Below are 21,072 nucleotides of genomic sequence, written 5' to 3' on the forward strand. Positions count from 1 at the left end.
GCTACCTGTAGTCCCAGCTGCTTAGGAGGCTGAAGCAAGAGGATCACTTCAGCCCAAGAGACATGCTGCTGTGAACTATGATGCCATAGCACTCTACGCAGGGCGACAAAGTGAGACTCTATCTCAAAAAATAAAATAAAATAAAAATAAAATTAAGTAAATAATAAAAAAATCTCTAAGCTCCAGCTTCCTGGTGAACCTCAAAGAAGATAAACCAAATAATGATAATAATAAAAATAATACTTTTCTGTTACTACTGAAAACTAAAAACAAACAAAAAAATCTTGAAAGCAGTCAGAGAAAAATGATGTATTAGTAATATAGGAATGGTGATTTGATAATCGTGGATTTCTCATCAGAAACATGGAAGGCAGAAGACAATAAGACACCTTTTTAAAATTGCATAAAGAAAATACCTATCACCCAGGATTCTGTACCCAGCTAAAAGTCTTTCAGGAATGAAAATGAAATGAAGATATTCTTAGATAAAGGAAAACTACAAGAATATATCACCAGTGGACTTGCTCTAAAAGAACTAAAGAAGAAAGTTCGTCAGACAAAAGAGCCATTATATTAGAAGGAAATTTGGAATATCAGGAACAAAGGAAAAAAGAATAACAAAAATTGTAAATTTAATAGACTATGTTTGATAGCTGAAGGCAGCAACTATAATATCATCTGATGGGTTTTAATGTATGTAAATATAATACATAGGACAGCTACAATATAAAGAGAGAAGTGTAAAGAAACCTATAGAGTGTAATGTTTCTACATTCCACCTGAAGTAGTAAAGTGGTTTACCATGTATTTTAATACATGGTTCTATGAATTTTAGAATATTGGTTCTAAGTAGACTGTGAAAAGTTAAGTATGTATTTGTAATCCCTAGAATAGCCACCTAAAAATCTATACCAAAAGATACAATAAAAAACACAATAGGTAAAAGAAAACAGAATTCTAAAAAAAAAAGTTCAAATATCCCAAAAGAAGGAAAGAAAGGGGAAAATAGAGGAATGAAAAATATAACAAACAATAAAGAAATACTCAAATGGTAAACCTAAATCCAAACATGTTAACAATTACATTAAATATAAATGGTCTAAATGCATTAATTACAACAGAGATTATCAGACTGGGTGAAAATGACTTAATTAGATACAGTCTACAAGACAGTCACTTTAAATACAATGGTATACATAGGCTAAATGTAAAAGAGAGGGAAAGATACAGCATGCAAACACTAATCAAAAGGAAAGTAGATTTTGAAGCAAAGAAATTTACCAGGAACAAAGAGAATAATTACACAATAACAAAAGAGTCACTTTGCCAAGAAGATAGAATAGTTTTAAATGCATATGCATCTAATAAAAGAGCTTCAAAATACATGAAGCAAAAACTGACAACCAAAAGAAGAAATTAACAGAGCCACACTTCTTTCTCAGTGATCAGTAGAACTAGTAGAAAGAAAATAACCAAGGATACAGAACTAAACAATACCATCAACCAATGAGGTCCAACTGAACATTCTACCTAATAACTATAGACTGCAGTTGACCCTTAACTATAGAGGTTTGAACTGTACTGGATTCACATGAAAAGATGCTCAATGTCATTAGTCATTAGGAAAATCCAAATCAAAACCACGAAATACTATTTAACACTCACTATGATGGCTATAATAAAAAAGAAGGGGAATAAGTGTTGTTGAGGATATTGAGAAATTAGAATTCATATTGTTCATGCAAATGTAAAATAGTACAGCTACTTTGGAAAATAGCTTATGGCTTTTCAAAAGAACTAAACACAGAGTTATCAAATGAAACAGCAATTACACTCCTAGGTATACACCCAAGAAAAATGAAACATATATACAAAGATATTATGCACTAATGTTTATAGCATCATTATTCATAATAGCTAAAGAAACAACCCACATATTCATCAACTATTGAATGGTAAACAAATGTGGTATATCTATATAACAGAATATTATTTGGCCATAAAAAAGAATGAAGTATTGATACATTCTACAATATGGATAAACCTTAAAAACAATATAATAGGTGAAAGAAGCCAGACACAAAAGGCAACATATTATATGATTCCATTTATACAAAACATACAGAATAGACAAATCTATGGAGACAGAAAGATTAGTGGTCGCCAGGGTTGTGGGCAGGGAAGGGAATGAGCAGTGATCGCTAAAAAAAATGTGATTTATTTGGGGGGTGATGAAAATGTTCTAAAATTATATAATGGTTATGATTGTTTAAATTATGAATACACTAGAAACCAGTGATTTCTGATTTCACTTTAAAAGGTATGTGAATAATGTCTCAATAAAGCTACTAAAATGTATTAGCAAATCGAACCCAGAAATATATGAAAGGAATATACCATGACCAAATGGGGTTTATCCTGAAAACACAAGACTGGCCAAAAATTTTTAAATCCATTGGGTGTATACCACCAGCTCAACTGTCTAAAGAAAGAACTCTCATGACCCAATCAATGCATTGAAGAAAGAAACTGTGACAAAATTCGTCATAATAGAAACTTTCAACTAAAAATAGAAAGCAATGTGCTCAACCTGACACAAATTACACCTCTACTCTCCCCACTCCAAAACTCACAAAATAACCCATGTATAGCACTCATCATAGTTAATGGTGTAAGAGTAAATCTAAGATTGGGAACAATGCAAGAATGTCTATTCTGACCCCTCCATTCAACATAATATTGGGACTTCTAGCCAGTGTAACAGGGCAAGAAAAATAAACAAAAGTACACAGATTGCAAAAGAAAAAATAAACCTGTCCCTACTTGCAGACAATGTGATTGTTCATACAGAAAACCCCAAGGAATCTATAAAAACAAAACAAAACAAAATCACCTGGAACTAATGTGTAAGTTTAGCAAAGTCACAGGGTACAAGGTTAACCCATATAAGTCAACTGTTAATGATAAAATTATAGAAATGGAGAACAGCTTTGTGGTTAGGGAGAAAGGAAGAAAGGGAGTTGGATGTAGCTAACAAAGTTTAGCACAAATGATCCTTGTGATGAAACTGTTCTGTTTCTTGACTATGGTATTACACAAAACTACATATGTGATAAAATTGCACAGAATACATATACACACACAATGAGTGCATGTAAAAGTGGTGAAATCTAAATAAAGTGAGTAGATTGTATCAGTGCCCATTTCCTATTGTACTAAAGTTATACAAGAGGTTGCCATTAAGAAAAGCTGGTATACTGGATTTGTCAGCATTATTTCTTACAATTGCAGATGAATCTATAATTATCTCAAAATAGCAAGCAAAAAAATCAACTCTAATGCAAAATGGTACATCCACTCTGGAAAATAATTTGGTAATTTCTTATAAAGTGAAGCATAAACTTACCATATGACCCAGCAATCCCATTCCTACATATTTACCCTAAGGAAATAAAAACTCATATTCACACAAAAATAGTACATGAAAGTATGTAGCTCTATTTATAAATATCAAAACTGAAAAACAACTTAAATGTCCTTCAGAGGTTAACAAGATAAATACTGTGACATATCAAGATTACAGAATACTACTCAGCAATAAAAAGAAACAAACCACTGATACATGCAATGACTTGGATAAAATCTCAAAGACATTACACACAGTGAAAGAATCCATTCTCAAAGAGTTATATGCCATGTGCTTCCGTCTGTATAACATTCTCAAAAAAGGCAAAAGTATAGTCCTGGCGAAGAATGACTGCCCAATGTTATAATGACGGAGGGTGTGACTACAAAAAGATAGCACAAGGAAGTTTTGTACGGTTATGTTATTGTTTGTATTCTGATTGTAGAGATTGCTACAAGAATCTATATGTTAAAATTCATAGAACTGTGTATTAAAATTAAAAGGTCAACTTTCTGCTTGTTAATTTTAAAGACACAATTTTGACACTTAAATCTTGTGTTAATACATTGAGAAAGGTTATTTAGAATTTAGTTGTTTGTAGCCTACAGATCTGATAGTATTTTAAGAGTATCATACACTTCATTTTACTAGTACATTATAGAGCTCACAGAGCATAATATGAAAATTTCCTAACTCAAAAATCAAATAAGAAAAAAGAAAAACTATGGTTTTGATGTCAAAAATGCTCATTAAATACCAAGTAAAAGAACATTTATTTTAGTGACCTTTACTCAAATAGTAGCTATAGACAATATGCCAAAAAAAGTCTTCTAATCTTTTTAACGTAAGATTTAGTTTTGTTGACACATTAATGGTGGTTATAATAATAATTAAACAGTAAATAAAATGGTTAAATGACCTATAAATACACTAAAAGCCACTCAGGTAATTTAATGCAAATAAAAAATTCATAACTCTTCAATTAAGATATTAGATTAAAAACCATGGCATTAGATCAAATCAAGGATAGGCATTGCAAGCAAATAAATTGTGTAGAAATATAAAAGTATCACTCATTGATTAACCCACAAAATTTCAAGTAAATAATTCAATGTAAAATAGCTTTTAAAAGCTATCCTTGAATGTATATATGAAAGCATGTATGTAGTGTTTTAAAAGTGCATCCTAAATGAACCCTAAAGGAAACGTTCAAGTCAGGAAAATGACAAATGTTAGATATTCACATCAGCTAAGTTAAAACATTACTTAGCTATTATTATTTCTGGAAGCATATAGGTTTTTAATTCTGGCTATGATTTTTCCAAACTTACAGAGAGGAAACAGGAGTTCGGCCTATCTACAAAATGGCTCAGACCTTCAGCTGCTTCCAGATGGCTTCTGCATTGCATTGAACAATCTACAGAAATATCAGTGATGATATAAATCTGTATGTTCTGGATTTCTTTCACATTTTATAGAACATTGGTCCCATCGTAGCTATAATATCTGCATAGGGAGTGCTCTGGCTCAGCTCAATAGCCTGGTGTTTTTTTAGAACAAGAAAGCTATAAAATTTGGCAGCTGCTTGTTTTCGGTCACTATTTCTACAGAGCTTCATCAGACTAAAGGACTGCATTCCCATCTTGTTGGATTCCTGGGAAAATAATTAGAAAAGAGAGAAGAATAGGAAAACAAGATCGTTAGAAGTAAAGCAGGCTATGGATACACAATAAACAAAAAAAATTTGACATTTTCGATTAAGAGGCTATAAAATCCTTAAATGGAGAAATTCGGATGACTCTTCTATAAGTTTATAAAACCTCGTAAGCCACTGAGCATAAGCTTGGTTCACTGAGAACTTCAAAAGTATCATACAAATTTCTAATGTATTATACAATATTTCATCTTTTTAAAAAATGATGTTAACATAAATGGCTCCTGTGAGAATTGTAATTAATTTAGACTTTCAAGGAAAAAAATCCACAAGATTTAAGGCCTCAAATGCAATGAAAATGATCAGTCTGTCAGGTTTCTTCTCCTGAAAGATACTTGGGGTGGGAAGTGACTATAAAAATTCTAGTGGTAAATGGAGAAATACATTATACGTTTCCACTGCAGGGAATTATGATTATGTAAAAATTGCCCAGTTTCCTTTGTTCTTTTTTCTTTTCTTTTTTAGACAGAGTCTACCTCTCTCACCCTGGGTAGAGTGTATGCAGCAGCATCACCATAGCTCAATGCAACCTTAAACTCCTGGGCTCAAAGCGATCGGCTTGCTTCAGCCTCTCAAGTAGCTAGGACTATAGAAGCACTCAGAGAGAGGATTTTTTTTTTTCTGTTTTTAGTAGATACAGGGTCTCATACTTGCTCAGGCTGGTCTCAAACTCCTGAGCTCAAGCAATCCTCCTGCCTCAGTCTCCCAGAGTGCTAAGATTATAGGTGTGAGCCACCATGCGCAGACTACCCAGTTTCTATGCTTAGATTAAAAAGATACTGAGTTCACCATGTCACACCCATGTACCTACTAGAAATAACTGAGGTACAATAATATATTTAATTATGGTGTTTAATTATGAATGAAGATAAGTTCTTTCATGAAGACTAGGACTTAGAAGCAGATTCCTAGAACGGAAATACAGTTTTTTAGTAAGAATATTGTAGCATAGTGAATTCTGGCCAGTATCCCTATGAGTATCATATTCTGTGGACAGATGTAAAACATTTTTAAAAATATCATATCCAAGTTTTTTGTGAGTTCATAACACTTAACAAGCTAATAAGATAAATACCTTATCACATTTTATCTCAACCAAACATGTGGCCTAGGGTCAGCACTCCTTCAGTGATTGCATACTCAGCCTTAATTTATTCCCCCCCCTTGACAGTAAAAAAGTGAATAGGGTAGCTTTTTCCCCTGGGAGAGAGCAAGGACAGCTTTTAAATTCCAATAATTCTTTTAAAAAAAACTGGATGGGAAAAATATGCAGGATTGAACATATGTGTTTATTTCTATTCTTTTTGGAAACCCCAGTGAAAGGAAGGGAAAGGAATAAAAAGTAACAAAAGAAGAAGATAAAGACAAAGAAAGTGGAAGACATGACTGACACAGCAAAGTAGAAAAAGGTGAAACCTAAGTGCTGGTAGGGAGGAAAGCCAGCAAATAGCAAGCCAATTTCCAATTTAGAACCTTGAGAAAGCTCAGGAACTGAAGAAATCTGTATGTTATGAGCTGAGGATGGGAGTTGAAACTAAAAACAGAAGAATTCCTTGAGGGTCTAGTTGGGAACAGTTAGCTTCTCTGTCCCCTCCACTACCTCACAGAATCAGAAACCACTACTCACATAGCAGGATGCAGGAAGTTGCCCTTCAGAAGTTACCAAATACTGAGGCTCTGGGCTTCCGATACTACAACTATGGATGATGGAGAAGTATCACACCACAAATGGAGATTAAGTGAAATTCTACATTCTGAACAGTGAGACTGGTTACTAGCCTCTCCCATACCTCTATTTGGTTCCATACCACTGGCATCATGCTTACAGTAGTTCCTAGGCAGTGAAGAAAACGGACTATTCTAAGGCAAAAAAAAAAAAAGCTTTAAATAACGACATCTGGGGAAAGGAGGTGCCTCCCAATTACCTCACTATAATGATCACAAGTCTAGGTGGCACCCACAGCTCAGTGGGTAGGGTGCCGGCCACATACACTGAGACTGGCGGGTTTGAACCCAGCCTGGCCCAACTACAGCAATAATGACAACTGCAGAAAAAAAAGTAGCCAGGCATTGTGGCAGGCACCTGTAGTCCCAGCTACTTGGGAGGCTGAGGCAAGAGAATCGCTTGAGCCCAAGAGTTTGAGGTTGCTGTGAGCTGTGATGTCACCACACTCTACTGAGGGCAACGTAATGACACTCTGTCTCAAAAAAAAGAATATCACAAGTCTACAAGTTCAATCCACGTGCATATAACTTTCAATTGATTTTTTGGTGTCGCATTGTTAAATAAAAACAGATAACCTAGGATCTGCCAGACATTTAAGTAAACTAACATTAAAGAGCAAAAAAGGATGCATTCAAGAAAATCATTATGGAAAGAGAATGCAGGGAACAGAAGAAAAGTATAAGCTCTGAAGTTAAGAGACGTTTTGCACTATATCCATGCAAAATGATTAGGATGACAGTGAGAGAAAGCAGATCACTGGTTTCTTGGGAATGGGAGAGGGAGGCCATTTCTCCCAAGGGGCACAAGGAAATGTTTGGGGGTTTTATTTATTTATTTATTTTAGTTTTCAATTTTAAATTTTATTAAAGTACAGAGTTAACAAGTTTTGCAATTTTTACATAGGAAAAGACTAGTCAACTTCAGGTGCCTGATAGAAAAATAAGCATTCAAAATACATAAATCCATAAGGGGTTTTGTGACTAAAGGGGAAAAATAACTATTTTAGGAGTTAACAAAATTTTAACCAAATCAAAGACATAACTTTCAAACAGTAGATTTACCACACATACTGCATTTTCAAGTTCTAATACAGCAAAACGTAACCACATACTTTGGCTATGCCTAGTTGTTTCCAAAAAGTTTAAAGAATTAAAGTTATATATATACAACTTTTGTAGAGTTTTTTTGCAAAGTAAAAAAAAGAGCTTAAATATTTAATAATGGAAAACAAAAACAATTCTCTTAAATTTCTTACAAATAGCCCATAAGACATAATATTACACGTCAGCTGTAAGCTTTTTTTACCTAAGAGAATATCCCAGGATCCTCTATCTCAAAGGATTACCTTCACAGAATTCTTCTGTCATTTTACAGCCCGCTACAGTAAAAGACTGAAACATATGCATTCTTTTTGACCCTTCTCCCATTTAAGTGTTTCTCTGAAGGAATTTTTTTTTTTTTTAAAAGAAACACTCTTTGGTAAAGCCAAATATTTCAACCTTTCAAAATGATTACCTCTGTGGACGATTTACTAAGGAAGAAGAGAGAGAGAGAAATCTAAAGACCTGTGTGAACAGCTTTCCAGTTCTGTGAAATCAAAGATCCAACTGCTTTGGGCTATTAGCTATGTTCACTCTCTCGTAGTACCTGTGGTGATGGTTTCACAGGTACTATATATGTTACAACTTATCTAACTGTATACTTTAAACAGGTACTGTTTATTGCAAGTTAGTCATATCTCATTAAAGCTACTTAAAAAAAACTAAATAAGGGCGGCGCCTGTGGCTCACAGGAGTAGGGCACCGGCCCCATATGCCAGAGGTGGTGGGTTCAAGCCCAGCCCCAGCCAAAAAAAAAAAAAAAACTGCAAAAAAAAAAACTAAATAAATAATTAAATCAAAAGATTAGCATGCTACAAGATAAAAGAATAGTTAATAAGAAAAATTCCTGGAAAACAAAAAGGTAAAAGCAGAAATAAAAATTCAATAAAGATTGAAAAGTTGAGGAAATCATCTAGAGAACAGAAAAAACCCAAAGATAATTAATATAGGAAATAAAAATTTTTTTTGAAAATTAAAGGAGCAATTCAAGAGATCCAAATCTTACTCACAGGCCCTTCAGGAAGAGAGAATAGATAAAAAAACTAAAAGAAAGGCTTAGCGCCTGTAACTCAGTGGTTAAAGGCACTGGCCAAATGCACAGAGGCTGGTGGGTTTGAACCCAGCCCACGCCTGCTAAACAACAATGGCAACTGCAGAAAAAAAAAAAATAGCCAGGCGTTGTGGCAGGAGCCTGTAGTCCCAGCAACTTGGGAGGCTGAGGCAAGAGAACTGCTTGAGCCCAGGAGTTTAAGGTTGCTGTGAGCTGTGATGTCACTGCACTCTACCGAGGGTGACAAAGTGAGACTCTGTCTCAAAAAAAAAAAAAACAAACAGTGGGGAGACAAGATGGCTGACTGAAGCCAGCTTTCCACAGAGGCTCCTGTCCAGAAGGAGAGTTAAAGAACAGAAATTTAGCAAGTAACCTGGCGGATTAGAACTGCGCCAAGAGAGAAGGTTGGAGAAAACACATCAACCCTGCTGAGGCAAGCTGCGACCCCAGGGATACAAACACAAGGTACAAAATCCATCACCAAGTGGACGGGAGTCCCCTCCCCCATGAGAATGGCTTGGAGTACCCCATAAACAAACAAGCAGAGTTCAAAAGTATTCCCATTATACTCCACGGGAGAGACCCTCTAAAAACTGGACCTACTTCCCCTACTAGGGTGCCATGGAGCTCTCCTGCCAGGCATAAAACTGTGTAAAACTGTATATATTCTCTACCTGAAATTCTGAGCTCCCAGCACTCCCCTCCATTCTCACTCTGAGGTCTGGAGGCCTGTCCCCCAGGAGTCCAGATTCTTGGGTGATTTCTCGAGGGTTGTGGACAGGGCCTGAGTTGCTGCTGCTGGTCAGTGCTGACTCTGTGGCACAGGAGTGAGGAGAGGACAGTCGGCTGAGAGGGCACCATGCCAGAGCGGTGGTGCCCCGAGGTGCAGAGCAGCAGCCATTTTTGGCAACAATAGAGCTCACCCCTGGATATTCTGGAGTCATACCCCCTGTCTCTCTGGGCAACCACAGGAGGCTGGACATCTTCTCAGGTGGCAACGACCAGCGGAACAGATCTGGGACGGAAATGCAGACCCCATGAGTAAAGGTTTTGCCTGAGGCAGTACTGGCCTGGGTGGAGCGCGGGGACTAGAAAATGCACCACGCAGTGCCACAGACTCCCAGGGCGGGGCTGACCCAGAGGACCGCTTTACTGAGCCTAAGATGCACCTGGCCCCCAGGGGATCATCAGCCTAGACAAAGGAGGGCAGGAGGCTAGAACTGACAGCTAACCGTGCTGCAAATACAAACTACCAGGCAGCAACAAAGACAGGGCCTGAGGCGCAGATTCTGGGAACTCAAAACAGCTTCTCTTCTGCAGGGGAATTTAGCCAGGACAGAAACAAATTCCGCAAAGTTGTTCTGTTTGGTCAGTAACATCAATCAGGGGCAGGGCCGGAACTAACAGAATACCCCCAGCCTCCATCAAGCGCCTGAGGTTGTCAGGCCTCACCTCCCACTGCCGGATAGAGGCAGAGAGCAGCAGCCTGGCTGAGGAGACATAGATTTCCTTGTGATTCAGGCAGTTGCAAACCCCTGGATTATCTGCTCATTGGAGGCAACTGGGTCACAGCCCTGTGGGATTATCAGTGACTGGGTGTGACAGAGGTGCAAGGTGGGGAAGGAGGCATCAACCTTCCAAGACTAATCTATTTGCTGGGTGGGTCCTCCTGACCTCACAGAGCACCGGAGCAAGTCATGTTTGAGTTGTCAGCAAACTCCTGTGATCTAGTTGCCAGAGACCTTTTAAACTCTTCCACCTGAGACAGGTGCTGACTGAGACAATTGATTTGGACCTTTTGAACTGAGCCAATCACCCAAGGACTATCCAAGTGGTGCCCTGGGTGTGTGGTTGTAGGAAGGTTTGATTTTCCTTTTCCAATTGTTGCCTGTGGGGGGCGGGGTGACTTAATTGCTGATATTTCTTTACAGCTGAGACTTCAACTCAGAGTAACTGTTTTACTAGGGTTGGACAGAGACCAGGTGAAAACAAGACAGAGCCACATAGACCTACCACACCAAACAGGTCCCTAGTTTCTCAGGCCGTAGCACTGTACGGGTCCTCGGCAAAGCTCCAGGGGAAAAGTCAAATGGTGTAAAATAATCATGGGGCAGAATCAGCGGGAAAACTCTGGTAACATGAATAACCAGAGTTGATCAACCCCCTCAAGGAAAGATATGGCAGATGTAACTGAAGATCCCATTCATAAACAGCTGGCCAAGATGTCAGAAATCGAATTCAGAATTTGGATTGCAAACAAGATTAATCGAATGGAGGAAAATTTGGAATTAGAAATTTGAGGAGCAATTCAAAAGTTGGAATTAGAAATTCGAGGAGAAATTCAAAAGTTGTCTCAAGAATTCAATGAATTTAAAGACAAAACCACCAAAGATTTGGACACACTGAAGCAAGAATTTGCAGTCCTCAAAATCTGGAAAATATAAAAATATAGTAAAATCCCTCAGTAACAGAGTGGAGCAAGCAGAAGAAAGGATTTCTGACATTGAAGAAAAAGCTTTTGAATGCTCCCAAACACTCAAAAAGGAAGAGAAATGGAGAGCAAAAACGGATCATTCTCTCAGAGAGCTCTGGGATAATTCAAAGAAGGCTAATATCCGCCTCATTGGAATCCCTGAAAGCGATCAAATGGATTCGCAAGGCACAAAGGACCTTCTCCATGAAATTATGAGAGAATTTTCAGGACATGCCAAGAGATTCTGAAATTCAGATAGCAGACAGTTTCAGAACCTCAGCATGACTCAACCCAAATAAGACATCCCCCAGGCACATCATAATTAACTTCACTAAAGTTAATATGAAGGAAAAAATTCTGAAAGTAGCCAGATGTAAGAAAACCATTACCCACAAAAGGAAGAATATTAGAATGACTGCAGATCTCTCTGCTGAAACTTTTCAAGCCAGAAGAGGGTGGTCATCAACTTTTAATATCCTAAAACAAAATAACTTTCAACCCCGGATCCTGTATCCAGCTAAACTGAGTTTCATTTATGATGGAGAAATGAAATACTTTAATGACATTCACATGGTGAAGAAATTTGCCATAACCAAACCAGCTCTTCAGGATATTCTCAGACTTATCCTCCATAATGACCAGCCCAATCCTCTACCACAAAAGTAAACTCACTCAGAAACTTTTGATCAAACTCCAACTTCCACAAAATGGAATACTGGGACCTGATCAAACTAAAAAGTTTCTGCAAAGCCAAGAACACAGTAAGTAAAGCAAGCATGCAACCCTCAGAATGGTGGAGGATATTTGCAGGTTAAGTCTCCGACAAAGGTTTAATAACCAGAATCCACAGAGAACTCAAACGTAAAAGCAAGAAAAGAACAAGTGATCCCATTGCAGACTGGGCAAGAGACTTGAAGAGAAACTTCTCTGAAGAAGACAGGTGCATGGCCTACAGACAAATAAAAAAATGCTCATCATCCTTAATCATCAGAGAAATGCAAATTAAAACTTCTTTGAGATATCATCTAACTCCACTAAGATTATCCCATTATCACAAAATCCCAAAACCAGAGATGTTGGCATGGATGTGGAAAAAAGGAAACACTTACATACAGCTGATGGGAATGCAAATTAATACATTCCTTTTGGAAAGATGTTTGGAGAACATTTAGAGATCTAAAAATAGATCTGCCATTCAATCCTATAATTCCTTTACTAGGTAAGGAAGACCAAAAATTACATTATAACAAAGATATTTGTACCAGAATGTTTATTGCAGCCCAATTCATAATTGCTAAGTCATGGAAAAAGACCAAATGCCCATCGAATGGATTAATAAACTGTGGTATATGTACACCATGGAATATTATGCAGCCTTAAAGAAAGATGGAGACTTTACCTCTTTCATGTTTACATGGATGGAGCTGGAACATATTCTTCTTAGTAAAGTATTTCAAGAATGGAAGAAAAAGTATCCAATGTATCAGCCCTACGATGAAACTAATTTATGGCTTTCATAAGCTATGAAAGCTATAACCCAGTTATAACCTAAGAATATGCGGAAGGGGGAGGGGAGAGGAGGGAAAGAGGAAGATGGGCGGAGGGAGGGTGATTGGTGGGATTACACCTATGGTGCATCTTACAAGGGTACATGTGAAACTTAGTAAATGTAGACTATAACTGTCTTAACACAATAACTAAGAAAATGCCAGGAAGGCTATGTTAAATAGTGTGATGAAAATATGTCAAATGGTCTATAAAATCAGTGTATGGTGCCCCATGATCGCATTAATGTACACAGCTATGATAAAAAAAAATCAAACAAAAAACAAAAAGAAAGTCCAAGCAAGAAAAAAAAATTCCTAGAACTCAAGGACATGAAACTTCTCATTAAAAGAACCATTTCATGCTCAGCACAATTAAAAGACAACAACAACGAAGTATATCATTATGAAATTTCAGAGCACCAGGAATTTAAAAAAGAACTAAAAGCTTCTAGAGAGAAAATAAAGGTCACTTACAAAGGATCATGAACCACAACAACATCTGAGTTTTTGATAACAACACAAGAATCCTAGAATTTTTACAAAGCTTCCAACATCTGAAAGAAATATATTTTCAACCTGAAAAGAAATATATTTCAATCTGAAAGAAATATATTTCCAGAAACAACTGATCAAATTAAAGGTAAAATAAAGAAAATTTCAAGCTTGTGCACAGGATCACTATCTCTTATTACTCTTCATCTGAGAAATTATGAGGGATTGCTAACCACCAAAAAATTTATGATAAAAGAAGATCAAAGCACACACACACAAAACAGAGGAACTAAATATACATAGACAAGAGGCAAAAAAATTCCCCTATTTATGATAAAGCAACATTCCAAGACAAAAACCAAGACAGATCTAAAAAGCAACGAGTCTAGATTAAAACAAGACATAATGAGCTCCAGGAAAGATAACTTAAAGAAAAAAACAAAACAAAACTGATGAATCAATCGATATTATCTGACCATACTAAAATGTATTTTTATTATATTGTTAGGGAGTTTAGAAAAATAATTAAGTATGGGTATGTAGATACTAAACGAATAGAGGTAGTGAAAAACCCAACAACCAACCATAAAGTTGACAAGAAAAGAAATGTAATTACAAGGGATGCAAGGCTGGTTTAACATACGCAAGTCCATAAACGTTATCCACCATATTAACAGAGGCAAAAATAAAGATCACATGATCCTCTCAATAGATGCAGAAAAAGCATTTGATAAAATCCAGCATCCTTTTCTAATTAGAACACTGAAGAGTATAGGCATAGGTGGCACATTTCTAAAACTGATTGAAGCTATCTATGACAAACCCACAGCCAATATTTTACTGAATGGAGTAAAACTGAAAGCTTTTCCTCTTAGAACTGGAACCAGACAAGGTTGTCCTCTGTCACCTTTACTATTCAACATAGTGCTGGAAGTTCTAGCCAATACAATTAGGCAAGACAAGGAAATAAAGGGAATCCAAATGGGAGCAGAGGAGGTCAAACTCTCCCTCTTTGCTGACGACATGATCTTATACTTAGAGAACCCCAAAGACTCAACCACAAGACTCCTAGAAGTCATCAAAAAATACAGTAATGTTTCAGGATATAAAATCAATGTCCACAAGTCAGTAGCCTTTGTATACACCAATAACAGTCAAGATGAGAAGCTAATTAAGGACACAACTCCCTTCACCATAGTTTCAAAGAAAATGAAATACCTAGGAATATACCTAACGAAGGAGGTGAAGGACCTCTATAAAGAAAACTATGAACTCCTCAGAAAGGAAATAGCAGAGGATATTAACAAATGGAAGAACATACCATGCTCATGGATGGGAAGAATCAACATTGTTAAAATGTCCATACTTCCCAAAGCAATCTACCTATTCAATGCCATTCCTATCAAAGTACCTACATCGTACTTTCAAGATTTGGAAAAAATGATTCTGCGTTTTGTATGGAACCAGAAAAAACCCCGTATAGCTAAGGCAGTTCTTAGTAATAAAAATAAAGCTGGGGGCATCAGCATACCAGATTTTAGTCTGTACTACAAAGCCATAGTGCTCAAGACAGCATGGTACTGGCACAAAAACAGAGACATAGACACTTGGAATCGAATTGAACACCAAGAAATGAAACTAACATCTTACAACCACCTAATCTTCGATAAACCAAACAAGAACTTACCTTGGGGGAAAGACTCCCTATTCAATAAATGGTGTTGGGAGAACTGGATGTCTACATGTAAAAGACTGAAACTGGACCCACACCTTTCCCCACTCACAAAAATTGACTCAAGATGGATAAAGGACTTAAATTTAAGGCATGAAACAATAGAAATCCTCAAAGAAAGCATAGAAAAAACACTGGAAGATATTGGCCTGGGGGAAGACTTCATGAAGAAGACTGCCATGGCAATGGCAACGACAACAAAAATAAACAAATGGGACTTCATTAAACTGAAAAGCTTCTGTACAGCTAAGGAGACAATAACCAAAGCAAAGAGACAACCCACACAATGGGAAAGGATATTTGCATATTTTCAATCAGACAAAAGCTTGATAACCAGGATCTATAGAGAACTCAAATTAATCCACATGAAAAAAGCCAACAATCCCTTATATCAATGGGCAAGAGACATGAATAGAACTTTCTCTAAAGACGACAGACGAATGGCTAACAAACACATGAAAAAATGTTCATCATCTCTATATATTAGAGAAATGCAAATCAAAACATCCCTGAGATATCATCTAACCCCAGTGAGAATGGCCCACATCACAAAATCTCAAAACTGCAGATGCTGGCGTGGATGTGGAGAGAAGGGAACACTTTTACACTGCTGGTGGGACTGCAAACTAGTACAACCCTTCTGGAAGGAAGTATGGAGAAACCTCAAAGCACTCAAGCTAGACCTCCCATTCGATCCTGCAATCCCATTACTGGGCATCTACCCAGAAGGAAAAAAATCCTTTTATCATAAGGACACTTGTACTAGACTGTTTATTGCAGCTCAATTTACAATCGCCAAAATGTGGAAACAGCCTAAATGCCCACCAACCCAGGAATGGATTAACAAGCTGTGGTATATGTGTACCATGGAATACTACTCAGCCATTAAAAAAAATGGAGACTTTACATCCTTCGTATTAACCTGGATGGAAGTGGAAGACATTATTCTTAGTAAAGCATCACAAGAATGGAGAAGCATGAATCCTATGTACTCAATCTTGATATGAGGACAATTAATGACAATTAAGGTTATGGGGGGGAAGCAGAAAGAGGGATGGAGGGAGTGGGGTGGGGCCTTAGTGTGTGTCACACTTTATGGGGGCAAGACACGATTGCAAGAGGGACTTTACCTAACAATTGTAATCAGTGTAACTGGCTTATTGTACCCTCAATGAATCCCCAACAATAAAAAAAAAAAAAGAAATTGATGAGAGAGTTAAAAACAAAAAAAAAACTGGAAATGGAAATTTAAAATAAGATAATTTTAATATCAAATTCAATATATGAGTGTACTAGTTCTCAAGACTTCTTTTTCATACATTTAAAAAAAAAAGAAATGTAATTACATTATGAAGCTTCAATGTGAATGAAAATTACATAGTCTTTGTGGCAGTGAATACTGGTTGTCCTTTAATATCTGCTCTTCTATAGTACTAGGACTATTAGCTGGGCCTAAGGTTACCAAGTAAGGACTATATTTCCTGCCAAGATGTGACAATGTGACTAAGCGCCATTCAATGAAATGCAAAAAATAAAGCACCCAATTTCTGGGTGGTACCCTTAATGGAAACTTTGCTGCTGATTAGAATATAGACATGGTGGGTAGTTTGCCATTTTGAATCTTGAGAATGAGGAAAACAATACAAAGGAAACCTGGGTCCCTGACAATTTTGTGAGTATAGTTGCCATACCAGACTGGACTTTTACCTGAGAAAGAAATAAATTTCTACTTTTTTAAAGCCGCCAATATTTTGGCTGTTTGTCACAATCAAACTTGCAATACAACTATTACAATTATACACGTAACACTGTAAACACTAAACAACTTATATTGTAAGTATACCAGGGTAGGGAAAGTAACTAAGCTAAATTTTCATTTTATATCAAAATAAGTCAATTATTAAAATTTAAAGCTGACATATCAAGAAAGAGCAGTAAAAGGATATTAATTAGAAATAGGGATATACGCACTAAAAGCAATAGCTTAATATAATTGCTCCTGGTGAGCAGGACTTAGAGATGAGGAAGGAGTGGCTTGTCAACTTTATGGTTGATTGTTGGGTTTTTCACTACCTCATATTTCCTTTTCAGTCTTTATCTTTTTTTTTTTTTTTTTTTTTTTGTAGAGACAGAGTCTCACTGTACCGCCCTCGGGTAGAGTGCCGTGGCCTCACACAGCTCACAGCAACCTCCAACTCTTGGGCTTACGCGATTCTCTTGCCTCAGCCTCCCGAGTAGCTGGGACTACAGGCGCCCGCCACAACGCCCGGCTATTTTTTTGTTGCAGTTTGGCCGGGGCTGGGTTTGAACCCACCACCCTCGGCATATGGGGCTGGCGCCCCACTCACTGAGCCACAGGCGCCGCCCCCTTTTCAGTCTTATAACATAGTTCTATTGAACTTTAAAAATTATACACACATGTTATTTTTATTTTGAGATAAGAGTTTCAAGCTGTTGCTCTGGCATCACAACTCACAGCAACCTCCAACTCTTGGGCTCAAGTGATTCTCTTGCCTTAGCTTCCCAAGTAGCTGGGACTACAGGTGCCAGCCACAACATCTGGCCATTTTTTGGTTGTAGTTGTCATTGTTGTTTGGTAAGCCCAGGTAGGGTTCGAACCCGCCAGCTCCCTAGCCACTGAGCTACAGGCGCCAAACCTACACACGTTATTTTGATAAAAATATAAATTAAAATTAAAAATTACCCAGGTTATCACTCTTGAACTATTATACACTTAGTTGTTCTATACTGAGAATTAGTTGATAGCCTGCTAAAAATAAGAGTGGGACACAGAATAGATGTCTAGGGGAATATGTGTAAGAAGTTGATTAGAATATGCAGGCACCAAAAACAAACTCATATATTTAGCTTTGGATATACCACTAAAAATCATCTCACTGTAGTGCAATTTGGCCTCAGAAAATATATAAGGAAAATTGTTTCATTTTTATTAATATCTAGAAGCTTGAAGTCAATATTTTAATCATTTTTAAAAATAAAAATAGGGTTGACAAACCCGACCATCTCACCCGTAAACTATTTAACATCAGATGTATTCTTCGATTCCATCTCTCTGCCTCAATATGTTGTTCATTCCTCGATGACTCCTGTTTGAACGATTGATAAATAAAATATTTCATTTAAGCAAATTTTACTGAATTTTTAAATATTTGCCAAGTATAGTGTTAGCTGCTACAAGAAACACAACTGTTAACACTGGGTTCTGCCAAGTAAAGAGCTTATAGTCTGATAATAGAATAAGATTAATATACAACTATAGATCAATCTTTCCAAGATTTCACCTATATTTCCAAGATATTCACCTCCTTATGTGGCTCCAACATAGTGGATTTTGCAATCTTTATTTGGTAACGCATCTAGGGCATTATGCCCTTACTTTGAAAAGTTAGCAAAGAACCACTTTTTCAATCTGAACTCAGTTGACAAAATTAAAAATAAAGCTATAAAATGTACTGCCTTGTGTAGGCCTTTATCTGAACTTACCTGGTAATAGAGAAGCTCTAAACACAACTGGTGTTTGGTAGTTTGTGTATAACTGGGCTATAAATCTTTCAGATTTTGAGATGCCTTGTCCAAACAAGACTGACCCTTTGCCTGTCATGTTATCAAAATATATTCATTCTTATCAGTATTTAAGGCTTAACCACTTTCAGAAATACCTCAATACTTAAAAATCGTAAAGCTGAAATCCCTTTGCAAGAATTCACTCCAATCCCTTGCAAACCAACACCTTAACAGGTGAGAATAGAAACTTAAGAATCTGAGGAAAGAACAGACCTACAAAGGGTTGAGGAAAGAGAAGTGGCGCAAATATGACCTATTTTGTAATTTTTCCTGGACTAGTTATAAGCTTGCAACCCAGCAGCACCTTCGTCACCCTTATCACATACCTACTATTGGTCTAGCCTTCATGTTTAGCTTTGCAGCCTAGACACTTCCTAAATGTGCTGACCATTTCATAGACTCCAAGACAATTTCAGAAAGCTCCAGAATATTTTACATGACATTTTAAATGATTTGAGGCTAAAGGCAATCTTTGACTTAGTCCAGGAAATTGCTATATCAGTATCCTCAACCTGTCTTTCTTAAATCCCAAAGAGATTGATTTGAAAATATGACTACCATTTTCTAAATCTCTCCAGCTACAATTTATGTTTATTTCTTTTCAGTCTGTCCTTGGATAAGGGAAGTTACTTGCTTACTAATGTTTGTTGTTAAATACACAAATGCTATTTTTGAAATGTAAAAACCTCTTTGTTAAAGATCCGTGAGACTCTAACTTTACCTATAACATACAACTAAATTAACCAAAGAAAGGCTCAGAAGAAATAGTGTGTGCATTTTGCTAAAGCCTGTCCACTTGATCTATCTGGACATCGTACAGCTGAATCCACTGTGTGGAAAGCCTGGGTGATTATTAAAACAGCTGAACTGTGCTGTGTTGTGATTTGCTTGACCACGTATGAAAATAACCTGTGACTATAGAAGCACAGAGAATGACAAAAATGAACCAACCAACTTCTGGTTCGTCTGTTTGAACCTTTCAAGTAAAAAGTTCAGGTTATTTATTCTGACTTAGAATTATCCAGAGAATTCAATCTATTTTCCACATATAGAATAGTCTTGGAAATCATTATAAAGATAATTTATTTAAAAACAAATTAACATTAGGAATTAATAGGTGTTTTGATATTATTTACCAGAAAGCTTTTGATAAAATTCCTTAGAATTTAAAAAATGCCATATACCCAGAAGACCAAAAATCACATCATAACAAAGATATTCGTACCAGAATGTTTATTGCAGCGCAATTCATAATTGCTAAGTCATGGAAAAAGCCCAATTGCCCATAGATCCACGAATGGATTAATAAATTGTGGTATATGTACACCATGGAATATTATGCAGCCGTAAAGAAAGATGGAGACTTTACTCTTTCATGTTTACATGGATGGAGCTGGAACATATTCTTCTTAGTAAGGTATCTCAAGAATGGAAGAAAAAGTATCCAATGTACTCAGCCCTACTATGAAACTAATTTATGGCTTTCACATGAAAGCTATAACCCACTTACAACCTAAGAATAGGGGGAAGGGGGAAAGGGAGGGGAGGGAGGAGGGAGGTAGGCAGAGGGAAGGGGATTGGTGGGGGTGCCCTATGATCACATTAATGTACACAGCTATGATTTAATAAAAACATAAAAAATAAATAAAAGAATTTAAAAAATGCCTTTAGTACTCTGGGACAAGGACCAGAGAAATTAGGCAGTAACACATAGGGAAATCAGGCCAATCAGATTTTACTTCTGTTTTCAATATTCACACATGTAGCCTTTTGAGCAGACCATTTTATTCTTCTAATTTTCAGAAGTCTTGCACAGATATAGGCCATAAGCCACACGATATCAAGGGGAAAATGCCCATTTTTTTGGTAAATAAAATAAAAATTCAAATGACCCTACGCCACATCCCTAATTATAGTTGTTCTCTCAAAATGTTATAAAAATAACTTAAAACAGTAAAACAGTGATTCCCAACATTTAAAAACTTGTGATCACCTTTAATAAGCATAAAAAAATCATACTTCCCTTTAAAATTATTTGAAGTTTCAATAGAAATTAAAGAAAGATAAAAAAAAGAGTAAAAATATCAAACTATTCACAAACATCTCTGTTGAGATCACAAGTTTAAATTATTAATTTAGAAAGTAACATGACAATTCTAAATATCAATTCTTTTCCCCCCCTTTGGTGTGCAGAGGACCCTTTTTTATTTTAATTAAGTCATATAACATAGATCATGAATACATTT

General features: G+C 36.6%; 1 protein-coding gene across 1 annotated transcript in view; it reads right to left on the minus strand.

The window, feature by feature from the left end:
• Positions 1-4,692: 4,692 nt before the first annotated feature.
• Positions 4,693-21,072, minus strand: part of RAD21L1 (RAD21 cohesin complex component like 1) — a 33,266-nt gene continuing 16,886 nt past the window's right edge. The window contains exons 12-13 of the mRNA XM_053574466.1: positions 18,271-18,348; positions 4,693-5,060 (exon numbers count right to left, since the gene is read on the minus strand). Coding sequence (XP_053430441.1) covers positions 4,872-5,060; positions 18,271-18,348 — 267 coding nt within the window. The 3' untranslated portion in view covers positions 4,693-4,871. The remainder of the gene's footprint in view (positions 5,061-18,270; positions 18,349-21,072) is intronic.

Source organism: Nycticebus coucang, chromosome 21, assembly GCF_027406575.1.
Source record: "Nycticebus coucang isolate mNycCou1 chromosome 21, mNycCou1.pri, whole genome shotgun sequence".
Lineage (NCBI taxonomy): Eukaryota > Metazoa > Chordata > Mammalia > Primates > Lorisidae > Nycticebus > Nycticebus coucang.